A 26,938-nucleotide genomic window follows, 5' to 3' on the forward strand; every position below is an offset into this window, starting at 1 on the left:
AGGTGCTTGTAGGCTATGTTTCAGAGAAGAGAACTGGAAAAACCACCTCTGAGTATTCCTTGCCTAAGAAAATCCTATGAAATTCTTGAGTTTGCTATATGTTCACAGACAACTTGAAGGCACATACACACGCACCACAATCTCTGGTCAGATCTCACCCACTGGCATCACTAGGTAGGCTGTTACCTGGTGCTGAAGGTGTTACCTAAGGAGGGTGTGTGTTTGCCCCTCTTGCTGCTCTGTCAGCAGGCTTCATCCCTAGGAAGAAAGCCCAGTGACAGACCAGTCAGGAAGGGTGTGCATTTGCCCCTCTTCCTCCATTGCAGGGCTTCTTCCCCAGGGAGAAAGTCCAGCAACGGAGTAGTCGAGAAGGGTGAGCATTCATGCCCTGCCCTGCATCAAAGAGGGAGGATGGCCCAACTGAGTGCCACTCCTTCCTCTGCACCCCCTAGTGATGCCACTGATCTCACTTCAGCCACGAACATTTTAGTCTCATGCAAGTCACTGTGTTAAAAAACTGAGTCTTCCATAATTAATATCAGATGTTAATGCTTACTTGCTGTACGAATGACTGAAATAATGTTCATGAATTACTTTGCATGCTTTGAAAGAGCTATGATGATGATGATGATGAGTACCTTCAACTCATTTCTGATTTATGGTGAACCTAACTCCAGAGTCTTCTTGGCATAATTTGTTCAGAGGGAGTTTGCCTTTATTTTTCTCTGAGACTGAGAGAATGTAACTTGCTCAAGGTCACCCAGTGAGTTTCCATGGCCAAGCAGAAATTTGAAACTGGTCTTCAGAGGTATGGTCCAATGGTCAAACCATGCTGGCTATAATATGAAGTTGCAATTTTTTGCAACTATTGTTACCAAAGCAAAAAATTGTATGAGCCTGTATTCTCATAATACTATCAAATGTAATACATTCCACCTGCCCCAAGTGCTGGCTTGCAATCTGCAGATTTGAGCATGTGCAAATGGCCCCACTCCACTTTCCCTAATGGCAGCACGTGCATATGACTATGACAGTGTGGCCACATGCACAGCACACTGTCTTCATAAACCACAGGATTTGAGGTTTTTGGCATCCACAGTGTGTGTGTGTGTGTGTGTGTCTGGAACAGAACCTCCCAGATATGAAAAGCCAATTGTACTAATGTTGTCATTTAGACATCACTGGCTTCAAAAGCACCATTTACACTTAGTATACTACTTGGTCCTCTTTAAAACCTAAGGATGACACATTTTCAGCAGCTGAGAACACCTTCCTCTGAAGAATTCACAGACATTTTCCCTACTATCACTACCTAATTTTGGTCTCTGAATGGAGAAGGAAAAGTTATGATGACATCCTACACAAGATTTTGGATCCTAGAGCTTACTGGGCAACTCATTCACTGGATCAGGGAGTCTCATACCCCTTCCCAAAATAACCTGCCAGCATCTCCTGCTGAGTTATAGGGCAGTATTCTTCTTCTTAAAGGTATTTGATTATGTATGATCAAAGCCAGAATAGGTTTGAGTTATAAACACCTGAAATCCACTGAGATAAGAATAAATCAAGTATTTAAATTAGTAAATATATTTATTTCTGGAACATAACAACCACAACCAGCAATCTTTTGAAAGGACAAATGGAACATTGGGACCCTTTACTGAATTTAGAAGGTATATCAAGGTGAGGTAGCTACTTATGGATTTAAATAAACAGGGTATAGCAAGAAAAAAATTCAAATTTTTATTGTTGTAGAAAGCAATGAAGGAATGAAACTTAATAAGGGTGTTTGTTTAGTTTATATTGTTGTCTACTTTACATTATACAAAGTAGAGTTCTTACTAAAATAATGTGTGAAAAACCTAGGCATCTTATATGAAGGTACTTCCATATTTCTTGCTACCAGGGCAGCCTTCTCAATTTTGGTTTTTACTACTACTGTGAGAAGACACTTGGAGAGTTATGCAAATGACTGAGCTGCATACTTTCCCATTCATAGATGTCTGGGGATACTTTGTGTAAACTGTCATCTTAATCAGAGATGTTAAGAAATCAAAATTTACTAGTTGATCTGTATGGTCTCTATGAATCTCTGGTATTTCATATAAATTATTCTCTCTTAATGTTCATGACAGAAGTGAATTACTTACCTCCAGCCTGTGAGAAATCTCTGGAAGTTTGGTAATGGCAGGTTCCTTATAAACAAATTCCTGTTCATCCAAATCTCCAAATATGGCTCCATAGAAGCCAACACGGAAATAAGTGCCAAACATTCTCTTTTGACCCTGATTGATAAATATGAAGGTATTTAATTCTTTTTTCTTTTTTATACAGATTCATTTTTGTTCAGGAATAAAAGTAATTTCAGTGGTAATTCATATTATATTGGTTCCATGAAGCAGCTATATTTATTTCTAAATAAATGCTGTCTCTGAGGGTAGTTTCCGATGAGACTTTGTCATGCTAGCAGTTAGAGGGCACTTTGCTGCTATTTCATTGTATTCTTCTTTATTGATTTTCCAAGATAAGAGAAAAGGCAGAAAGGTGGACTAAGAAGCATGGGTTAAGAGTGAAGGCCAAAGTTGTCTGAAAACCCTCTGAAATCTAAGGAAAAAGGCAAGATGATATTGTGATAAAAGTGTCTTCTGGAGCTGTCTTAATTAGAAATGAATGAATTTAAAGAAAAGGAGCTAGAAACTGAATCCACAAATTAAAGTTCTCAAGGAACTTGAAGTATCTTTTAAATATCTCAAGAACAACAGTTCTTGAAGAACAGATGATGGACGCATTATCAAAAATAATTTGCTCTCTTATATACAAATGTATAATTTTGCTCAAAGGAGTACGCATCTGATAATTTTCTAGGATTTTGTTATTTATTTACATCTTGCCTCTTCCACTAAACTGGAGCTCAAGGTGGATGCAAGCATTAAAACAAATTATAACACTAGAACAAAAACAGATGAAAGCAATATCAGTAAAAAGGGAGAAAATGGTAAATAGAATGAAACTATCAATAAAATTAAAAGAAATTTAAAGCATGTGTATTAAAGAGCAATTAAAAACACTATTAAAATTCAATTTCTTATAAACAATTCTCCAAAATCTGTCAAAACAAAAACCTGGTGTGAGGAGGATAGCAAGGAAGAAGCCAGTCTGACCTTCTTAGGAAGGGATTCCCCCTCACCTTCCTAAAATATCAGTATCCTGTTTTCTCTAGATATCACAATAGTTCCCGCTTTCAAAATCACTCAGCAGATTACATGAAACAGATTCCAAATTAGCATGTTATCCTGCATTTTAAACAGATTGTTTTGGTATCCTGACTATTAAGTAAAACCTACTGACAATACATGCAAAAAACTGCTTTCATTTTCTGTGGTGAGAAAAATACAGCCAGAAATAAAATTAGCAATGACAATTAACTCATTTTTCATGTTTAATATTGTTTTTAAAATAATAACAACAACAATAACAGTAATTATACTCAATAAGTCTTGAACTTGGAACTTTCTGTGCATAAAACACACACTTTACTTCTGAGCTACAGCTCCTCCATTCCTTAAGATTAGTAGCGGGTGTGCAAGAAGCTGCAAGGAATTCATAGTCCTGTTCTCCCATTCCAGAGCATCACTCCTTGATCCCTAGTCTCTGCTACCAGAGGTTACTGTTTCACTCTGCCAAATGGTAAAGTCCCAATTTTCCTGTTAAATTATATACTTCCAATTCTTCATTTAGATATGCATGTCAAAGTCTCTAACTGAATGGGATCTAAAAACTTTTATAATGCAAAAGAATGGGGAAAAAAAGTTTGCATCATGTCATTTATGCACTTTGGTTGGCTGAATAAAGGTATCACTGTTTTAGATGTGTTTGTACTTTGCTATATGGCCAACACTGCTACCCCTGAATGAGATGTGTTTCACAACTGAATGAAGAAGCATAATCTTTATGTCTTCACGAGTGTTCATAGCATCACTGGTTACAAAAACAAACAAACAAACAGCTTCATTTATATACCTCTTCATACCGAACTAGCAGTGACTAAGCAGTTTACAATTGTAAGCTAATTGCCCCCAACAATGTGGGTACTCATTTTAGCGACCTCGGAAGGATGCAAGCCTGATTCAAGCTTGAGCCCTTTTGCTGTTATTGAACTTGCAACCTTATGGTTTTGAGTGAGTGGCTGCAGTACAGGCATTTAACCACCATAGCTCCTTACAATAGTTATAATAGCATCTTATCTCACTTCCATACTCTATAGAACCAAAACACTTCCATTCTGTTTCTACAGGACCAAAACAGAAAACCTTTTACTTCAAGAACACTTGGATATTGTCTACTTGATGATTCAAAGTGTGCTGAGAGCAGGTGACATGTATGTCCTTCACTTCACCGCATAATCACCAGTGACAACCAGTTGGATATCCACAGAAGCTAGGAAATGGTGTCTACTTAGCAAATTGTGTGCTGTGAATAAATAACTGGCTCTGCTCTATATGTGGTACAGAATATGGTCTACAGCAATAATGTAGTAAGTGGTCATGTATAAATTATTAGCTGCTTGTGTGCACGATCTTCCAGTTCTTTTATGCCAGGAGTAGGTAGCTTTTGGCTTTACAGTTGCTGTTGGACCACAACTCTCAACTTCCTTCACCACTATGCTGGCTAGAACTGATAGGAATTGCATCCTAACAATATGTAGAGGGCCACATGTTGCCCAGTTCTGTCTTACTTGAAAGGAGGTGCTTGGTATATGTATGAGTTCCCTTGTCCTTATGAAACATTCCTTTATTTTATAGAAGCCAAATAGGAGGACTTCAGCATATACATAATTCCACTATGATGCTTAGAATCCTACTCCTGGTGTGCAAGTACTTTTTTCAACAAGGAAAAGTGCCTTATGTGTTGAGGAAGCCCCATGTGGAATAGCTGGCTACAGAAAGCCTATTCTTTGCAGTGCATGCTTCCATGCATTATACCACAGACCCCACATGGTAATTTATAGCACAGAAGGCAAAAGAGCTATTTTGTATGGCAAATCTCATCTTATCTCTATAGGCCAAAAACAAACACTACAGCATCCCAACAAGGTAAGAACAAAAAGTACCTTATTTATTATGTTTTCAAAGGCCTTCTGAAGTTTACTGTGAGTTGAAGAAAGCTTCCTGAAATCTCGATGTGCTTCTAAAATGGGAATGACAATCTTGTAGACTTCATTGACAGTTTCACTCAAACCTCCCTTGCATAAAGAAAATCGAGATTGAAACTGGTGTCAATTCTTCAATCATTTATCAGCAAAGATAACAAGGCTTCACTGTTTGTCACATCACAGCCTATTGGGACATCTTTGATATTTATCAAACATAGATAAATCATTGTATGAACGTAATACCTTTCATACACTATTTGCTGTAGCCATTAGAATTGGCTACTTTTATTGTGCTATTTAGGCACAATTGTGAGTGGTCTGTGGAAATGGCTTTAGTGCTTTGTAACACTTTGAGGAGATTCACCACTACTGCAGTGCTTCTTGCCTGTTCTACCAAATCAACCAAAATAATTTTTATGGTTAGTGCATGCCTTTTTATTTCTTCTTAAGCTGCTCTTTTAAACCATCAACTTCCTTAATTTTAGAATCTTGTTTACGCTTACTATCTTGAGCACTCTGCCTCTCAGTAATTGGTTTCAAATCCTCTGTCTCACTTTCACTGGAGCATTGGAAATGTTTTCTTAACTCTAACTTTTTATTTCCCTATCTGGGCAGGAATAGCTTTTGCTCTCACACATGATATCTCTGGTTCCTTCCTCTTGCCATTGAGACACTGAATCTCCTTGTTTGTTTTACCTCTGTCTGTTGTTGCTTCACTTTCTTACTATATTCTTCTCTAGTCTGCTTTTCCATTGTATGTTCTCACTAAATTACTTGTTTACTAAGTGAATGCTTAAAAATTATCCTGACAGAACTGGAGATGGGAAAAACCAAGTCAGGTTGACAAGGCAGGAAACTGAAAACTAACGGAGGAGGAGTCTAAAGGAGTACCAACGATTCCCACTGAAACAGAACATGGGCTCTTGACTATTTGGGTTGGCACACAGGGATTAACCCCTATTGTGGTGAATTGTTCCTCTGTGCTATCCCAAGAATAATCTTTTCTACACTGCACTGTGGTTTGTTGAGGATTGAACTACATGCTACATACAATAGTGTGTATCTGTGAATACACTGTGAACCTGTGGGGCTTGTCAGTAAAACCACTTCTTCAAATACACTACAGAGTGCACCCAAAGAAGTGGGTTTATATCCACAAAAGCATATGCAAAAAACAAAAACCACTTAGTCTTAAAGGTGCTGCTACATTTCATTTTTTTTCCTTTCCCTTCGCCTCCCTTCCAAGACTAAGAGGCTACTTCTTTGAAAATTATGAATGTGACAGGTTAGAGATGTAGATCTGGTTTATTTTGCTTATAGGTGGGATAGAAACATTTCCAGATCCCTCCCCCGGACAAGATTACTCAAGTTTTTGCACATTTTTATGTATTATTATTATTATTATTATTATTATTATTATTATTATTATTATTTTGCACTGTGGATGTTAGTGGGGAAATATCATGACTTTGTTTTGCTATTACTAATGATGAAAAATGCTGGTTTTTCACTTTCACACAGAGTACAAAAAGTTTTAGTACCTTGATGTGCTGAGACATCCTTTCTTTTCAAGGATAAGTATATCTCTAAATAGTCTTCTCACGCATGTGGCAGAGTAGAGAAGAGGGAAGGCTCAGGTAAAGGTTTTCCCCTTGATAAGACTGTCTAGTTGTGACTGACTGCAAGGGGCAGTGCTCATCCCTGCATTGTCAAAGACAACTCTGTGATCATGTGGCCAGCATGACTGTACAGAACACTCTTATATATGTTATTTTACTGCTGTAATCCGCTCGAATTCCCTGAGATTAAGTGGAATATAAATTATTATTATTATTATTATTATTATTATTATTATTATTATTATTATTATTATTATCCCACTGAAGTGGTACCTATTTATCTACAGTACTTGCAATTTTTACATGCTTTTGAACTGCTAGGTTGGCAGAAACTGGGACTAGTGACAGGAGCTCATGGCACTTGGGCCTCGATCTGCCGACCTTGCAATTGGAAGAGTCAGCATCTAATCTGCTGAGCCACTGTGTCCCTTTTACGTTTAGGCAAGATAAAACATACTAGACCAAAACACCAACAGCTCTGTAAGTGTTTATGCTGGTGAGAAGTCTGAAGAATAGTACTACTTACAGTGCTAAAAAGCTCTGCAGCTTGTTCCAAGAGTCCCACCAATCCGTTCTCTGAGAAATATCTTCCTGAGCATACGCCATCTTCATCTGGAGACAGAACATCATCTGAAACAGCAGATTCCTCTAGTATATTGGAGGAAATATTCTAAAGGACAAAAGAATGATGTGGTTGAGACAAAATCTAGCTGCATCCATCAAATGTTTGTTTTTTGGCAATAGTGCACCACCTTATAGGGCCTATCACTGCTTACAGATTAACTTCTGCATTCTATAAAGCTACAGAGATAATAAATTGATCATAAGGCTAAATTTCCAAAAAGTATCCTAAAAATCCAGACATGTATGTTAAGAATTTGCCAACCGAAATCTAGCTCCTGTCTCATGCTTTTAAAATTCCCCATCAGAAGTTCCAGAGACTATACAATTCATGAATTTTCCATAACTAAAAAGAGCAAAGGCCTTCAGACCTTCAAGAATGGGTCACAAAAAAAAAAAAAAAAAAAAAAAACCAATATAAAATAAAACAGTGCTTTTTCTTTTTTAAAAAATGAGGGTTTTTTTGGTGTGTGTGCCTTCAAGTTATTTCTAACTTATGATGACCCTAAGGCAAACTTATCATGGGTTTGTCTGGGGCTGAGCATGTGTTATTCACCCAAGGTCACCCAGTGGGTCTCCACAGCCAAGCAGGGAATTGAACCCTGATCTCCAGTGTCGTAGTCCAATGCTCAAACCACTACACCACCCTGGTACCTAGCTTTAAGAATTATGATGGAAATTCCTGAAAATATTGTTGGGATAGAATTTATATTTATAGGCGTATAGAATAACCTTTCCAATTTTCTTATTATGCCCAGCAGCTCTGTAATGCTATTATATATTCAAATGTTCTAGCCAATACTATCTTTCACCAGCCTTCTACAAATATATGAATACAGAAAAATATGAACATCTTTCAATAAAGTGCTACAGTTACAATGCGATTCATTAAAAATAAACATTAAAAGATAAAAAATATTAAGGGGTGAACTTTGACAATTCAATATTCTGCACTAGATCCATAGCAAAATTATAAATTTCTGATACAAAGCAGTACCCTATGGGGAATTTTGAAAATCATGTTGAACTCCTCAGTTGAATTGTTTTGCATAAGGTGATCCATTATCATAATTATTCCTGAAGAAATGTTAAGTCTGAATTCCACCTAACATAAACAAGTTACTGAACAACACTGATTATTATTATTATTTTTACAGGTAGTGAGACATGAATGTTTGTCTATTACTCATCTGCTATAAAACCTGTTATTGCTTCAGAGTCTGGTTTGAAAACATGTACAGGCAACGGTGTTTTGATGAGACAAGCTTATGCAAATGCTAAAATATTTCAGAATGGCTGTAGGAACTGGGAATGTTTTCTACACATTTCATATGAAGCAAAGCCATCTTCCAATAGCTTGAAGGGATATTATACATCATTTTATGACAGGAAGCAAGCAACACAGAGTACTGTTGGCTTAGCTCAGCAATAGAGTGTAGGGAAGTATACTGTAGGTGTGCAAGTTCTGTATTGCTCTAGCCATGCATTTGAACAAGTAGCTATTTCTTAATTCCATATTTCCATCTATAAAACAGACATACGAAATAATATATAAGGGAGGGAGAGAGGGAGGGAGATAAAACTTATTCTAGAACTGTTATTTGGTCATGTAAGTTCTTACCTGTGGTCTGAGGTGGTAAGGCCTAGACAAAGCTTCTCACTTCTGTGTCTCTTCTGGCACTGTTTTACTTACAATCTGCTTCTCAGATGTCAGTTCCTTGCTCTTTCTCTTGACTGCTGTTGCAATGGCTTTTAACCCATTAACCTAGCCAAACTTCAGCAAGCACATTTAGCATCTATCAAGCTTAAACAACACACTATTCCAAGACTACTGAGAAAGGGCCTGCACTAAGTACAGCAATCTGCTCTTACCTGAAAGCTGACGCTACCAACCGGCAGGTAACTGTGATCCTCTAGCATGCTCAAGTATTCTGCAACTAGGGCAGCTGAATGAACAAGACACATGGCAGCCTCTGTGTAGCATTTCCTCTTGGCATGCTTCTCTGCCATGTTCTGCAGCCATGTAAGTCTTAAGTCAGGTGATGTCTGATATCCTTTGGCAATTCTAAAAACAGAACATGGTAAAATGTCAATTTATTTAGCCTTAAGGCTAAATAAACAGGTCTGCCTTTTCTGTAAAAATGCTACATCACTTTCTTAAGTTTCTATTCAGCCCCACTGTTTTCATGTTCCTCACTAGCATATTAATGTCTAGCTTGATTCTATACCTCTAATATATTTAATTATGAACCCCAGAAGTCCTCCAGAATTTTATCCAAAGAATCCTGGAAGACACAGTTCTGTAAAAGGGCTGAAAATATCTAAACAAGATCTTTTAACCACCCTCAATTTAAGTCTCTCAGATTCTTTGTGGGATGCCAACATGCAGAACTGGTATAAATTTGTCATGGATATATGACAAATGGGATTTTACTCACACAGAAAACATATGTTTATGATAAATTTAAATCTTAGATGTTCGGTCTTATTCATTTTATAGTTGTTAAAAAGTACAACCAAAGATTTCAACCTGTACATAAGATCCATTAGCATTTCTGGGTCTTCCTGAAACTCTCGCATTTTTACTGTATCTGACAGTATACTGTTCAAATTAGACAACAGCTCTTCCACCTACATAAAAAGAAAAAAAGAACACTTTTCAGATGTTTCTCTGAAATATTTCAGTAAAAGGTAAAAGGAGAAGAGGAGCAAAGGGAAACAATGCATGCTATTATAATTAAGACTTCAATGGTCATGGTAAGAATAAAATTCCATGTTCAGCTTGGTAACAAAAAAGTACAGCCATTGAGTTAATATCACCACATCATAATATTTTTTCTGAAGTGTTCAACTATGCCTTTTAAAAAGGGTGTAATGACTATATACTATGGACACAATTATGAACTTTAAGTTCCAAGGATTGAGTATATATTAATTCAGTCTGGACTTTCCTGTCCCTGCCTAGTAAATGGAGATATGAATGCCCAGCAACTATAGTTAAAAGCTTTGGAAACAGCCAAGATATTAAATCACATTTTGAAGTCTACTTAATACTGTATCCTGGTCTGTTCATATGTGTTAACTGCAGTTTCTATAAACACATACCAGAGAGTAAGCCCAATTGGATAAAGTGGGACTTACTTCTGAATGAAATTTCTGAATGACATAGAATGAAATTGCTAGCAAGATCGGAGGGAGGGTGAGTGAGCTTTGCTTTCTCACAAGAAACACATATACAGTAGGTCATATGGTATGAATTCTGGTAGCGGTTTGTTGTTGTTGCTTTTGGTGAGGCTACAATATAGTAGTCCTTTGGTATCTGCTGGAGTTTGTTTCGAAGACCCCCTCCCCCAGTAGATATCAAAATCTGTGTCTGCTCAAATCCCACTACAGTGGACCCTTGTTATTCGCTGGGGTTTGGTTCCAGGAACCCCCATGAATAGCAACATCCGTGTATGCTCAAGTCCCATTAAATACAATGGTATAGCAAAATGGTGTCCCATATATAAAATGGAAAAATCAAAGTTTGATACTTGAAATTTATACTTTTTTTGAATATTTTCAAGCCGTGGATGCTTGAATCCGTGTATAAAAATTCCATGTATAAGGAGGGCCAATTGTATATACAATGGAGTAGTAAAATGTCATCCCTTATATAAAATGGCATTCCTCATATAAATAGCAAAATCAAAGTTTGCTTTTTGGATTTTTTTGTGGGGAGGAGGGTATTTCCAAAGTGTGAATGGTTGAATCTGTGGATGCAGCATCTGTGGATAAGGAGAGCTGACTGTATTTCAGTTATCCTGAAACTACCTAAATATATAATGTGTGAATGTCCCAAGAAATAATGAGATACCTTACCTGTGCTGGAAACAGAGTTGGCTGCATATCTACATCTTCCTCTGCATATGCCAAAATGGTTCGTAAAGACTTTCTGAGATATTCCTCATTAAAATCTGATGCTTTACCAACCAGAGAAGCCAGTGACATTGTCACTTGCATTTTCACTCTTGCAAAGTTCTTTTGTAAGAAAGAAAAAGAGAGTATCAGATTATGCAAGTCAAGTGTACTAATTTCTCATTAGCAGTGGACTATGAATTTTGTTTCAATAAGGACTATGAACAACTCCCACATATTTACAATTGCTTATGAAAAATTTATTATCACAACCTTGGAAATTTAAAGTCCATGGCTTTAATCCTATATATGCTTACTTGGGAGTAAATCCTGTTGAAATTAATTAAACTTTCTTCCTAATAAGCAACGGATGAAGTTGACAAGATCAAAGTCCACATTATATGTAATATAACATCTCTCAGTTTTATGGGAACAGCAAGTTATATTAACATCAAGAAAAAGCTAACATGAGATTACATTATCTACATGTTACATAATCTCAAACTAACAATTATACCATTATTCTCCCCTTTCGTGTTTATTCCAAGTATAAATGACAAATTATTAATCCTTGAAAGCTTTCATACAAATAGTTTTAAATGTACACAGTCCCATGTTCAGGGATTAAGAGTTACACATTCTGTACATGCAGAGCACATATCAGTTTATCCTCAAAATATATGATCTCGCCCAAACTATCAGGCATTGCAAGGAAATGGAACCTGAAAACTGATTTATTTTTAAGAATTATTAATATAAAGATGCACTGAAATAGGGTTGCCATACATCCCAGAAAACTGGGACAATCTCAGATTGAAGGCTCTAAACAATGTCCTGGCCCAGCTGGACATTTTAGACCCTCAATCCCGGATTCCTGCCTTGTTCCAGGCCACCATGTGCCCTGCCAGAACAAGGCAAGAATAGTTGGCTAACCTCGGCTTGAATCACTTCTCCTCCTGAGGTGGCATGTGGGCTGGCAGACAAGATGACAGCTTCAGTTGGCCCTGTGCACTCCACCGTGCTCCACGTAGAGCAGGCAGGGGAAGCTCAGGGAGGAGGGGGGCAGGGCCATGTGGGCCAGGGCCTCGGTCAAGCGTGGACAAAAAGATCCAGCATGGACCACAGCCAGGTCTGTCTGGCACAGCCACGCAAGGCATTGACCAGCCAGCTGAACTCCAAAGAGGAAGATCTGGGGTGCTGAGGCCTTTAGCGCAGCCACACAGGGCCTCAGCTGGCCAGCCGATCCCCAAGGAGGGAGATCTGATGCAGCAAGGCCTCTGTCACAGCTGCACAGGGCCTCAGCCAATCAGCCGGCCAAACCCCAAGGAGGGAAATCTGGTGTGGCGAGCTTCCCTGGACCCTGGGTGAGGTGTAGTCATGGTGAGCACTGAGGAGATCTGGTGTAGCTGGCAAGGCCTCCCTCCAGCCCCACCTGGGCCCTGGTGCATGAATTTATATGTGCAAGAAATTCATTTATATTAATTTTTTAAAATTTTAGTAATGTTTTTGGTTTTTAGTTGGTTGTGTTCTTGAATGTCCTACATTTGTCCCTGTTTTGTGAAAGAGAATTTTGGCAACCCTACACTGAAGCCATCTATAACTGAGACCCAGAGCACCATGATCCTGCCACTGCTCAATTTTGGATGATTTTAGCATTATAATTAGATGGATTCTTCTCAAAAAAAATAACTTTCCAAGGCCTCCAAGGGAGGCTGGGTGTCCCATATGATTCCTTGCAATGTCTGCTGGGATGGAGGGGAATTGATGGCTCCCCCTTTTTCCCTGGGGATGGCCAGAGGACCCACGGTTGGGCTGCAGCTCTGAGAAGGAGGACCATTTGCTCCAGTTGTCCCCATTTCTCAGAGACTTCTCCTCCAGCTGTGAGAGGGAAGGGGGACCCAGCGCTCTCCTCCCACCTCCTGCCCAACGAGGGCCAGCTGGAGGGCACTGAAGGACCTCCTTAAAGTTTGTTTTAAGTATTTAAATTATCTCAGTATGCAAGGAATGTTTATTGTTAGTTTTCTTCCTACTTGTTTTGCTTTGTTAATTGCTACGTATTTTGCTTTGTTAATTTTTTGCTGCTGTTGATTTGCTATATATTTTTGTTTTTGTTATTTACTGCTATTGTTATTTTATTGTTATTGTTTAATATACTGCTATGTTATATCTGTTTTTTATTCCATGTTTATTGTTATTGCTTTGTATTATCCCCTCTTTTGTAAGTCGCCTGGATTCCCAGTGATTGGGTGGCATATAAATAAATCTTATTATTATTATTTCCAACTAGAAGTAAAGAACATCTGCAAACAGGGAGTAATTACATCAGACAGGGACCATAAAAGTATAATGAGATATAATTTTGCAAGGCAATAAGCTAAATAATAAATAAACATAGATCTACAATATGGGCTTGAGTTGTAGTATCTTATATTACTATCTACTCTCTTACACTGGAGGAACTGAAGCTGTATCTCATTAGGAGGTAAAGAGTAGCACAAGCTTGGATCCGAGTGACATCGATGCTACTACTGCACTGCTGTAGGACTCTCTGACAGAGATCAGCACACTGCTCCACTTCCTCTTCAAACAGGAACTCTCCAAACTAAAGGAAGCAGGAGAGAAAGACTGTAACAACAGCAACAGCAAGCAATACCAATACATTTCTATACCGCTTATCAGTGCACTTAAGCACTCCCTAAGCGGTTTACAATGTGTAAGTTAATTGCCCTCAATAAGCTGGGTACTCATTTTAGCGACCTATGGAAGGATGCAAGGCTGAGTTGATCCTGGAGCCTTGCAGGATCGAACTCACAACCTTGTGGCTGTGACAGGCTGCAGTACCAGCATTTAACTACTGCACCACCAAGGCTCCTGGTGTTTCAAATTGAGTGTCTTCTAATGCTGCTAACAAAAAGACTTTTGCTTTATTTATTGCACTTTTATTTACTATATAAACTCAACTATAAGTCAACATCATACATAAGTCAAGGGCAGGTTTTGGGGCCAAAACTTTATCACAATCTGTGAATAAGTCGAGGGGGAAACTTGGAGGCTCCCTCAGTATGTGTATGTGTGCGCCTGGCAAAAGGGACTCTAATTGAGGCTTTTTCCTCAGACAGCAGCTGGTAGCTGACGCAGCGGGAGAGGGACTCTGTTTGTTTAACAGCAATCAATCACCCAGAACTCTTTCTGCTTGGCTAAAAAGAGAAAGAAACTGCTCTCCACACTGCATGAGGAAATCTGAAAGAGCTGCTATCACATTACCACACTGACCCGTAAATAAGTCGACCTGGGATTTTGGGGTTGGTTTTTGCGCATAATTTTTTTTTTACTTATAGATGAATACGTACAGTATTTATTGTACTTATATCCTGCCTTTCTCCAAAAATGGGATCCAAGGCAGCTTTTCCATTATCTCTTCCATTATCCCCTCATTTTCTTTTGTGGTAAGTAAAGGGTCAGAGCCTATATACCCTAAAGTCACCAGATCTTATCTGATCTTGGAAGCTACACAGGATCAGCCTGGATTAGTAATTGAATGGGAGACCACAAATGAATATCAGGAGCTGTAGGCTGTATTTCAGAAGATGAAAATGGAAAACTCAACCTCTGAGTATTCCTTGCCTAAGAAAACACTATGAAATCTATGGAGTCACCAGAAGTCAACAAGCAACCTGAATGTACATATATACATACAAGAAAAAGCGTCAAAAGAAGCCATGGGAAAATATAAGAGAGTTCAAAATGGACTCATCTGGACCCTCCGCATAAAACATTGTGACTGAAGCATAGGGATGGTACAACAAACAACAAAACCTCCAGTGTCAAATATAATCAAATTGTACTGTTTTGATAAGGCCAAATGTAAACAGATGCTTTTAGAAACTGCCTTTCCTCCACATTCAAACACTGAAGTTTTCTCATAAAACCCATACACCACAACGCTCTGCTTGCTGTCTCACAATGGCTCAAGACATGGCAAAACAGGAACAGGAATTTTTCAGTTCCCCACCCCTCCTCATCTGTTCTTCAAGAGTACTGTCCAAGGTGAATATATTTTCGTAAAAAGAATCTTATTTTGCATGCATACACTTGTAAGTTCCAAAAATTCAACCTTTTTCATGGCTTGGGAAAAGGAAGGAGAATAAAAGATTATGGAAAGACAATGACATAGGGAAAAGGGGTCAGGATCAGAAAATGTATTACTCAATGTTCAGTGAAAATCCTGTCCAGATATATTCTAGCATGTCCTTCAAATCATAAGGATCAGACATGTGCTCCACAGTCACAAGGATTAGACACTTGCTTTATTTTTTGAATGAAAGGTAATACTCTCAGGATACAACATTAGCACCAAGTACAATGCAGTAAACTGCATGATTTAGGTGCTCAAAACACATAAGTTTGAATAGGCAGCACAAATACATTGTACATTCTATCAGCACTTTCATTAACTAAAGAATTGTGAAAAAGCCTAAATTCAGTTGAGAAGTGCAGTGGAAGAACTAGAGTCCACAAATAGATTTTATAAAGGCACACCAAAGAATGCTTGTGGATTTGTGACATTTTAATGCTTCCTTGGCATCCACTGGGTTTGGTTCCTGAATTCTAGGAGAACATTTTATTTCTAACAACTGAAACTTTTTCAAAACAATGGAAAGCATCCCTTTGCAAGATGTCTTTTTGTGTTCTTAAAGGGTGCATGGAGAGTGAAGAAAAAGGATGATCAAAGAGGCATTGTTTTAAAATATTCCATGATGGCTCATGGTTTGGGGAGTTGGGGCATATCATGAACATATCATGCCAAAAAAAGCCTGTGGTAGATTTGTCTTAGGGTTGTTGTGAGTCAGAAATGACTTGAAGGCATACAACAAACAACAAAACTTTTTTCTAAAGTACCTGTCTCCTATATGACATACTTGAGGTCTGTCTCCCACATGGCCACTATTAGCCTGTGTGGCTTATGTGAAGCCACTCAGGGGGGGAAAAGCCCTCCTCCCCTGCTTTATACCTCCAGTAAGCTATGAGGCTCTTAATACTTTATTGTCCCATGTTTACTGTCAAACAACATTTTCAGATTCTGGAAATGAAATGCTATACCAATTATTTAGTTGTCAGATGATGACAGAAATTGTAGTCCAATGTATCTAAAGTGCAAAAGGAGAAGGCTGACCTATACACTGAAGTATCACCTATGCATGAAGCATTCTGAAGCTATGTTAATTTTAAGATGTACTGGTCCCTTGAATATAGGTTAGCTGTGCTAACAGCCTAAATGTGGAATTGTCATTGTGGGGGACTGCTGCAATGAAAGCGACTGAATGTGAGAACTGTTAAAAAATAATCCAGCAAATCACTGTTGTTGCTTGAAATCATACCAGTTGCTCAAAGGTTGTTGCATGGGCTTTGCAGATGTACGACACTGGAATAATCTGTGAGTATGGGAATGGATTTTTGACCTAACGGTGTTGTTGCTGTTGTTGTTGTTGTGTGCCTTTAAGTTGTTCCTGATTTGTGATGCCCCTAAAGTGAACCTGTCATGGAGTTTTCTGGAGCTTTGGGTGTGTGACTCACTCAAGGTTACCCAGTGGATTTCCATGGCCAAGCAGGGAATTGAACCCTGATCTCCATAGTCATAGTCCAACACTCAAATCATTACACCATGCTTGCTCTTCAACTCACAATACATCTTTCAAAATCCTAACATGGAATTTGAATGACAAAAGACAAATACTTACTTTGACAATAAGTGCTCGGAGAGTAGCAAAACAATGGGTCAGGTATGTTGTGCTCTGATCACAAGTCAGAGAATTTACAAGGACTTTCAGCACACCTCCCAGGATGCTTTCTCTGCAATCCATAAGTGAAGTTGCCTACAACATGGATAAGAGCACTTTTTAGAGCCCTTCAAGGTTATTTTAAACAAAGTTTAGGACACAGATAGGGAATCTCAGCCTGCAGGCCAAATCAATTTTGCTTCTAAACCTTTGAAGAACAATTGTAATTCATTTCTAAATTTGTAAAAACATGCACATTTAAATATTGTGCAATATTACAAAAACAAAGTAAGAGGCAAATAAAATATTTCCTGACTTTCCATGGATGGAGAAACTGGCATATAGCCAGTTTAAGCAGGTTCTCACCTGGATAATGTTCTCTTGCATATCCAAAACGATCAAATTAGCTTCTGTAGCTAGGTTCCCATTAACCAGAGCTTCATGATCAATCTCAGCTTTTGTTCTGTGAAAGTAACAGTTCATATTAACAAACAACAATGAATCAGTCAATTTTCTGACTAAAATTTCTAGACTTATACATGAATATATACAGTATTTACAGAAGAAAAGGAGCCATGTTTATGAATGAAACGAAAGCCAACGATGATGATTGTAAAAAGGCAGGCATATTGAAGACTAACAAGTTATCTTGCTATCTAGCTGTCTGTCTATCTATCTATCTATCTATCTATCTATCTGGCCTTTAATCTGTTGTTGAGGTTAAGGCACAACACTGTACCTATGTATTCTCCAGCCCAGGTCACAGCGTATTATAGCATATTACTGTATATTATGTCACACTTTTTTTGATGGTCTGTTGTTATGTTGGCATTGTATGGTATGAATTAGTCTTATTCCTACTTTATCCTTCTCTATCTTGGCCTGCTTCTTTTAAAAATTGTTTTTAAAAGAAAGACAAAGACCATGTTGATGGTGCCTTGCATGGAAACAGGAGGAAGCTAGTTTGGATTCTGACCTACTGGCTGAAGATGGATACAATGGAAAATCATTAGAGTAAAAAATTCACTGAAGGCTAATTTCTACTGACAGATGGTCCTCACAATAATCTATTAATCCCCAAACATTATCTTGTGAGTTTTATTACCATCAACAACCCATAAAACCAGGAGTGGGCAAGTCTGGTGGGCCCCATGGACAATTTCACATATACCCAAGAATCTTTCAGAAACCCTCAGTGTTTGTTCAGCATACTGCTGAAATATGGTAATGCAAAGTGGTAGAAGTAAAACCAACAAACCAACCACCACTTTTAAATCAATAGCACATCCCTTGTTTTAATGATAATCATGCTTCCATGCTCCCAGAAACATGTTGTGGTATGTCTTCAGATCATTTCTGACTTATGACAACCCTAAGGTGAACCTATCATGGGGTGTTCGTGACAGAATTTGTTCAGAGGGGATTTGCCCATGGCCTCCTCTGAGACTGAGACCAGTGGGTTTCCATGGCTGAGCAGGGATTCAAACCCTGGTCTCCCAAGGTTTTATCCAACACTCCAGTATACCATGCTGGCTTCTAGAAAACACGATTCTCCTTTAAAAAATAACATCCTTCTGCATACCTTGTTTTAAAATAAAAATAATTTTTAAATTATTTTTTTATATAGTTGATGCTGCATAGCTGAATTTTGATGGCAACTTACTGAAATCAGCAACCCCAGGGATTGAAGCGGCCACAAAAATTGTGGTAGTCTCACAGGCAGTTCATGAGCCGTGTGGTGTCCCAACCCTGTTTACAGTCTCCCAAAGAGACTCAGGCCTGTTACAGACTGCCAAAATAAAGCTGCTTCAGGTCTCTTTGGAGGTATGCTATTTAAATGACGCATGGGTCCTAAGAGTCCGGAGGTTGCACCAAAGCCACACTCTATTCCTAAGCACTGGAGTGCAGCTTTAGTGCAGCTTCCAGATTCTTAGGATGCATGCATCATTTAAATAGCATACCTCCAAAGAGACCCGAAGCAGCTTTATTTTGGCAGTCTGTAACAGGCCTCAGTGGTCATGGAAAAGGATCCAATCATGTGTTGCACCTTTTCACATGCCCAGTTCCAAAAGCAGCCCTCTATTCAGATTGAGGAAAAATCACAGAAGAGAAACCACTTCTTGCTGAAGAAAACTCAGTTTAGTTCACATCAACTTTGTTTTTACCATGCCAGTCACAAACTGTGTAGATCAGTGATGGCGATCCTGTGGCACGCATGCCAGAGGTAGCACTCAGAGCCCTCTCTGTGGGCAGACATGCTGTCGCCCTAGCACAGAGTTTGCCAGAGTTTTTTACTAGAAACCAAGAGGGACGTGGCACTTTGCGATAAATAAGTGGGGTCTGGGTTGCAGTTTGGGCACTCGGTCTGTAAAAGGTTCACCATCACTGGTGTAGATGTTCCTGGTTCAGCTAGTGCTGAACATGTGTTGAATGGTATAAGTTGGTTTCTCTGCATGATGAATTTAAGTCACTTGCTATGCAGGGTGATTCCAAGACATCTCCACATGATAAGGGTAATACACTAACACAAGCTAGCCTTTAATGTTGTGGCTGATGGACAATTATTAATCCCATTCAACAGGCTTGCATTGTGAAGGGGTGAGCTGTTGTTTAGTAGTAGCAGTATAAGATACTAGACACCATCTCTGTACTCCAACAGACTGAAGGAGGGAAAATCCCTTCTTTTTACCCAGCTACAAGAAACTAAAAACAGTGCTCTGTAGTAGGCAGTTCCTTCCTATGTGAAGCACTAACCAAGCTATTGATGGAAATGTGGAGAGACTTCACCACTTTTTTCTATTTCATCAGACTCTCTCTCACACAACCATACCATAATAAGAAACAAGAACATAGACTATAGTTGGCTGGTATATTTTTATTGCATGCTTCATTCAAAAATATTTATATTTAAAGATGCCTTTCTCGAAGCACTGAGAACTATGCTGGCAGTGAGAAGAAGATAATGAAGTAAATTATGTAAAAGCTACTTGTGCATCTGTCCAGGATGTTTGAAGGGCAGAGTTTCCCACTTTGGTACGCAGTATGAAACTAGATGGCTCCTGAGAGAAGCAATACTGGAAAAGGTGATATAAATTCATTAAATTACTTACTTATCTAGCCTTTCATTTGCTTGCCGCCACTGTGTCTGCTCTTTCCTCCATCGTAGATTCTCATTCAACCCTGGGAACCTATCATTCCCTACAAGGGCAATGTACATACGTCAAAATTGAAACTTTAATATCAACATTTCTCCAGAGATATGCATTTCTGCAAGAGGCTACATTCAATGTGGTCGCAGTAAAGAAAAGTGTATCATTTTACACACAAAGTAAAAGAGCACATCTGATATGGAATAGCTGAAGTATGATAGAAAGAAACACTATGTCCCAAAGAACAAGGAGATATAGATGGGGCCAGAGCCAGGGAGGCAAGTGAGTCTAAAAGGAAATGACAAGCTGAAGACAGGGAAAGCAATGAGGCACAAATGTCCAGATATGGGTGAGGTGTAGAATCTAATCACATATTGCTCTCTGAATGAGATACAGTGCAGATTCATTCCTTCAACAGCAATAGCAATAGCAAGTATATTTCTATATTGCTTATCAGTGCACTTAAGCACTCCATAAGTGATTTACAATGTGTAAGCTAATTGCCCCCAACAAGCTGGGTACTCATTTTAGCAACCTCAGAAAGATGTCAAGCTGAGTTGAACCTGAATCCCTGGCTGGTATTGAACTTGTGGTTTGTTGTGAGTGAGTGGTTGCAGTACAGATATTTAATCATTATGCCACCAGCGCTCCTTTTAAAAAGGAGGTTGAGAAACTGGAGAGTGTCCAAAGAAGGGCGACTAAAATGGTGAAGAGTCTGGAAACCATGCCCTATGAGGAACGAATTAGGGAGCTGGGGATGTTTAGCCTGGAGAAGAGAAGGTTAAGAGGTGATATGATAGCCCTGTTTAAATATTTGAAGGGATGTCACATTGAGAAGGGAGCTAACTTGTTTTCTGCTGCTCCAGAGACTAGGACCTGGAACAACGGATGCAAGCTCCAGGAAAAGAGATTCCACCTCAACATTAGGAGGAACCTCCTGACAGTAAGGGCTGTTCGACAGTGGAACACACTCCCTCGGAGTGTAGTGGAGTCTCCTTCCTTAGAGGTCTTTACACAGAGGTTGGATAGCCATCTATCGGGGATGCTTTGATTTAGATTTCCTACAATCCCCAGGATTCCCTAGCACTGAGCTAGAGCAATTAAAGTGGTCTCAAACTGGATTATTTCTGCAATGCGTTTTGGACCTACATAGACCTATTGATGCCAATCCTCTTGGTTAGCAGAAGCAAAGAATGTAGCTTCAGTTAGGTAACTGAGACAAACATCAGTAGCTGGTTGGCTGCATGCACTTCCTCTCTAAACTGACATTATCAACCATCCCACAGGAAAGATCAAACTTGGGAGCAGATAGTACAATGGTCAAACCAACTACCTGGAACTTTTTCAAAGGAAAGAAAAGGGTCAATATGCCTAAAGAATGGGGTGTTCAATATTAATTCAATCAGGAATGAGCAGCATGATCTAGCAACCCACCCTCAAAGCTAAGCAGGGTCAGCTCTGGTTAGTACAATGTATGCCAGGTACTACAGAGGTGTTTTTTCCAGTTCCTCCTTCTGAAATATAGCCTAAGATACACCTCTGAGTATTCCTTGCCTAAGAAACCTCTATGAAATTAATGGGGTCACCACAAGTCAACAGGTGACTTGCAAATACACATACAGTGATTTTGAACTAGTGCTGGGGAAGATGAGTCTCAGTAGATCCAAGGCAGCATCTAGCTAACACTTTCTCCTGGCATACTTTCCAATACACAAATGTTATTTATTCCATCTGTTTGTATAGTGCTGAGTTTGACGAAAGTATATCAGACCTCTTTTGTCCTTTAACCTCTCTCTTTCTTTATACTATAAACCAATCCTCTCTTTTACCTCAACGCCCTCCTAAATATTTCTGCCACCTCTAAAGACTTTTTCTGACCAGGTTCTTGAATCAGAATGAATTCCAAGTAAAAGATACCATGTAGGCACCATTTCCCTTCTTTCACTTTTTCTGTCTGATTAACCTTAAGTAAATGGTAACTAAGGAAATGTGCCATTTCTGAGGTCAACACAGTCCTTAATCACCATCCCAGTAGCATTTTCTGCTGTTCAATAATCAGCTCTTACTCCATATTTAGCATTCTTTTCCCAAACCCTTCCACCAAACCACGGCCTTATTTGGGTTTCTTCCAACATTACTTTTAGTAGCATGGGAGCGATGGCATACTGTTTTCTTCCTGTACCTCTCAGCAAAGTCAGGAGTCTTAGATTACATGGCAAGACTCCATAACATGGTTCCTTTCCTCTCCAGTGTTGTTCCTGGAGGAGGAAAGTGGCAAAGAAAGGACACTGGGGGCACTTTCCACATGACCTCATACTTTTGATTTTACCAAGCAGGGTTGAATTCCTATACTCCTGAAGGGGATTTCAGCAGGTATTATGTCAAAATTTTATTACACACACACACTTCCCATATACTACCTGACCCCACAGTGATATTACACAGTGAGTAGTGGCAGCTGTCCACAAGTATTTCTAGCTCTACTGGCAATAATTTATGATAAAATCTCCTGCAGAATCCAAAAACCCTTTGGACAACCACTCAACAGTGTCATGAAAAATATAACTCCTAACAGTTTCAGTTATTTCTCCAGAGCTGTTTCAATTGCTTTTGAAAACAGATCTGCTTGTTGTTGTTTTTATTCTTCTGCAATTTCTTTATGATTTCACTGACAAAAATGAGCTAAATAGTAAAGAACATACCAATAGGCATTCTGCAGCGCTTCATCATTTCACCTCGGGCTCCCTCTCCTCTTAATAAAGCCTCTTCTAGCCGAGCTTTTACATCTCTTGACTTCTGGAGGGCTTGAGTGCTAACTTTATCTGAGCTTTGTTTGCCCTGTACAGACAAATAAGAATTAAAGGAAATTAATTCAACTTTTCAATATTAAAATGTATGCATTTGGATCAACACATTATTTTGGTGTACAATAATAATTAAACTAAACAGGAATAAGTCATATTGCTAGTCTAATGTAGAGCACACCTTATAGCTTCAAAGAGTTTTCTAGTTGGGACTAACAAATTAGCCTTAATTTTTTTTTAATCCATTGGAAAAGTTCAAAATTTTGTGAAACTTAAAGATCAAGTTCACTAGATAAATAAAACTTGTGCAAGAAATGTGTTCTCTTATAATGCAGTAAATCAATGAAGAGGCAATCTCATTACATTACATTGTTTCTACCTTGTACTCAAAAGCTGAAACACAGATGAAAAGAAGGTCTAAAATCTTGTTTAGTTGCATTGATGGCAGATCTGCAATCCATTTCTGAATGAGATTCTGATCAGCATTTTTCATGATCCATAGAAAACAAATCAAAAGGTGTCGTGTTGTTTCAGGGCTTAAAGTGTTGTATAGTTTGTAGGGCTAGGAAAAGATAAAATAGAAAGTTCACAGGAAGCACATAATCAAAAAAGTATGTTAATAACTCCAACAAAAAACACTGGTATCAGGGGACATAGAGCTTAGCCGAGTTACTCTTTTGGACTACAAGTCCCCAAATGCTGCAATGAGCATAGCAAATTCTGCCACTAACAATTTGCAAGTTTTAAAAACATGGGGAAATTTGTATTTTTTAAAACTTTTGCTTCTCTCATGTTATACTGTATGCATTTTTGGTATAATTTTGATCAAAAAATGCTCAATTTTCTTAATATACATTTTGTAAGTGTTTTTTAAAAAAATTATTCAAAATATATCATACAAAATCTTGCAATCATAAGACAATGGTATAAAAAGTTTCATGTCATTAGAAAACTTTCCTTATTAAAGTTTTATACAATTCAATTCATTTAAAATATAGCAAAATTCTGAAAAGTTAAAAAAACTAAAGGATAATCCCATTTTGATTTGCAAATTAATGTAGAAGAGCTTGAAAACAATGAATTACAAGTACCAGCTGGAATCCTGTTGGGCAGTTATGAATCCGTAACTATTTACATACTCATGATCATTTTGTAGTCATAATCCTTGCATAGTTCCTTGTTTCAGGACTATACAGGAACTGTGAGATCCCCACTTACTGGACAGAAACGTCTGTGAGCAATGGGAGTCTATTCCTCTGGTATTCAGGAAACAGCTGACTGATGGTCCCACCATTCCCTCATGGGAGCAATCTCCATCATGGAGGGAAGGAAATTTTGACAGAGGTCCTCTTTTTGCCTGTCACACTGCAGATTACTCATGGGAGGGAATGGGAACATAAGTTAGCTGTTTCCTTATCAACAGGGGAATAGATTCCTGTTGATTACAGTGGCTGCTGCCCAGAAATTGGGGACTGCGGGACTGAAATGGGAATTACTGTGTAGCACCATAACTATGGCTCTTTATGCTTGCATAACTCTCCAACAGGATTCTGGCCAACACTGAACCTTACCACACAGGGGCTCCACAGAATGGAAGGAGAACGGAATGAAAGAGGCCGGGAATGAATGGGGGACGCATTTTACTGCAAACAGAAGTCCCTCACTTGTTCCATTCCGTTCCCTTCCCTTCCGTTCCAAATCCATCCCAGAGGAGGCGATTTTTGAGAACTTAAATTCCGTTGGTGGTGGTGGTGGTATGTGCCTTCAAGTTATTTCTGACTTATGGTGATCCTAAGGCCAATTTATCATGGGGTTTTCTTGGCAATTTGTTCAGAGGAGGTTTGCCATTGTCTTCCTTTGAGGCTAAGGGCATGTGACTAATCCAAGATCATTCAGTAGTTTTCATGACCGAGGTGGGCATGTAACCCTGATCTCCAGAGTCATAGCCCAACATCCAAACCATTATGCTGCACTAGCTCTCACTTAAAATCCAGAAATATCTAGAATGGTTGTGGCAGATATGTCAGCTGGGGGAAACGTCTTTGGAAGCTAATATACATGAAATAATTGTGAACAATCAGAACAGACTGGGTTCTGCATTACAGACTAAACTAAACTACTTGCTCATTAGTAGTTCTACTGCATTTTGTAGGTAAGAGGCATGTATTAGCAAAAAGCAGCAACAGGGCACTCTGTGGAGGTGGTTCTAAATCTCTGACCTAGATGTTTGGATTTCAACTCCCAAAAGCCCCAACCAACATAGTTGATGATAAGGGATTCTGGGAATTTTAGTGAAAAACATATAGAAGGCAAACTGTAAAGAATCATTGGTCTAGAGCACCTTTCTCCAACTTGATGCCCTCCAGAGGGTTTGGACTACAACTTCCATAATCCCTAACCATTCTCAATGCTGCTTGGAGCTAAACTGGAATGTAGCCCAAAACATCTGGAGGACACCATATTGGGGAAGCCTGCTCTAAAAGAACAACAATCAAGAAGGGATTGTTTATTCCTCATCCTTTTTCTGGAAAAAATGTGCACACAATCATATAATAATAATAATAATAAAATTTTATTTGTACCCCGCCCTTCCAAATAGATCAGGGCGGCTTACAGAATGCACCGTAGTGCAACAATATACAAGTTAAAAGCAGATTAAAACCACGACAATCCATAAAAACAACAAAAGACCCCATTAGCCCAACCTCACGGCCACGAGAGAGGAGGGAGGCCCACAGGATGTTTAGTCGGGGAATGCCTGATTAAATAGGAAGGTTTTAAGTCCCTTCCTAAATTGGGCCAGGGTGGAAGATGAGCGGAGCTCTATGGGCAGCGTGTTCCAGAGGGCTGGGGCAGCTGTGGAAAAGGATCTTCTGGCCGTAACGGCCAGCCTTGCCCCAGGCACCTTCAGGAGTTGCTGCCCAGTAGTTCTGAGGGTGCGAGGCGGAATGTATGGGGAGAGACGGTCCTTCAGGAATCCTGGGCCCAAGCCATTTAGGGCTTTATAGGTAATAACCAACGCCTTATATTGAGCTCGGAAGCGAATAGGCAGCCAATGGAGATCTTTAAGCACAGGTGTTATATGGCTGGTCCTGGGAGCACCAGTGACCAGCCGTGCTGCCATGTTCTGCACTACTTGCAGTTTCCGAGTTTGGTATAAGGGTTGCCCCATGTAGAGTACGTTGCAGAAATCCAGTCTCGAAGTTACCAGAGCATGTACAACAGTTTCAAGGTCCCTCTGGGCCAGGTATGGGCGCAGCTGGCGAATCAGCCGAAGCTGATAACAGGTGCTCTTGACCGTCGCATTCACCTGAGCAGTCAGGTGGAGGGACGAGTCAAGAAGCACCCCCAGACTGCGCACGGAGTCCTTCACGGGGAGCGTGACCCCATTCAGGACAGGTGGAACCACCGCCATTCCTGGACCAGGGGGGCCTATCACTAGTACCTCCGTTTTCTCTGGATTCAGTTTGAGTCGGTTTTCCCTCATCCAGCCCATTACTGACTCCAGACAGGCCACGAGAGGAGAGACGCCATCCCCAGTCACTGCATCAGTCGGAGACATAGAGAATATTAAGATGTGCAAAAAGAGACAATAACATCCAAACATTTTGGCTTTTGAAAGTGAAACCAAGGGATAATGTCACAAGAGAAATTTGTACAAACACATATTGTAAGTAGACCTACCACTGTCGAGATAGATAAGCCAGAAGACCGAAGGAGGTTAAACTGGTTCCCGGCAATCGCCAGAGCAATATTTTGATTAATCTGGTTTGTAGCCTCCTGTTCCTCATCTGGACATCCACGGCCTTTCCCATTGCGACCATCTGAAACTACATAGGAAAAAACAGTTTCCTTACCTCTAACAAAAATTATTTGTGCTGTCAAAGATACAGTTACTCATATGTAACCAACTGCTGAG

At 39.3% G+C, this 26,938-nt stretch overlaps 1 protein-coding gene across 1 annotated transcript in view; it reads right to left on the bottom strand.

The window, feature by feature from the left end:
- The window catches only part of DOCK8 (dedicator of cytokinesis 8), a 114,190-nt gene that overhangs the window by 8,715 nt on the left and 78,537 nt on the right, over positions 1-26,938 (bottom strand). Inside the window, 13 exon segments of the mRNA XM_042447751.1 lie at positions 2,151-2,285; positions 5,111-5,242; positions 7,298-7,441; positions 9,265-9,457; positions 9,923-10,023; positions 11,254-11,412; positions 13,739-13,891; positions 17,028-17,162; positions 17,433-17,529; positions 20,177-20,264; positions 22,918-23,053; positions 23,399-23,581; positions 26,704-26,849. Of these exon segments, the coding sequence (XP_042303685.1) occupies positions 2,151-2,285; positions 5,111-5,242; positions 7,298-7,441; positions 9,265-9,457; positions 9,923-10,023; positions 11,254-11,412; positions 13,739-13,891; positions 17,028-17,162; positions 17,433-17,529; positions 20,177-20,264; positions 22,918-23,053; positions 23,399-23,581; positions 26,704-26,849 (1,802 nt within the window).

This window comes from Sceloporus undulatus, chromosome 2 (genome assembly GCF_019175285.1).
Source record: "Sceloporus undulatus isolate JIND9_A2432 ecotype Alabama chromosome 2, SceUnd_v1.1, whole genome shotgun sequence".
NCBI classification, from domain to species: domain Eukaryota; kingdom Metazoa; phylum Chordata; class Lepidosauria; order Squamata; family Phrynosomatidae; genus Sceloporus; species Sceloporus undulatus.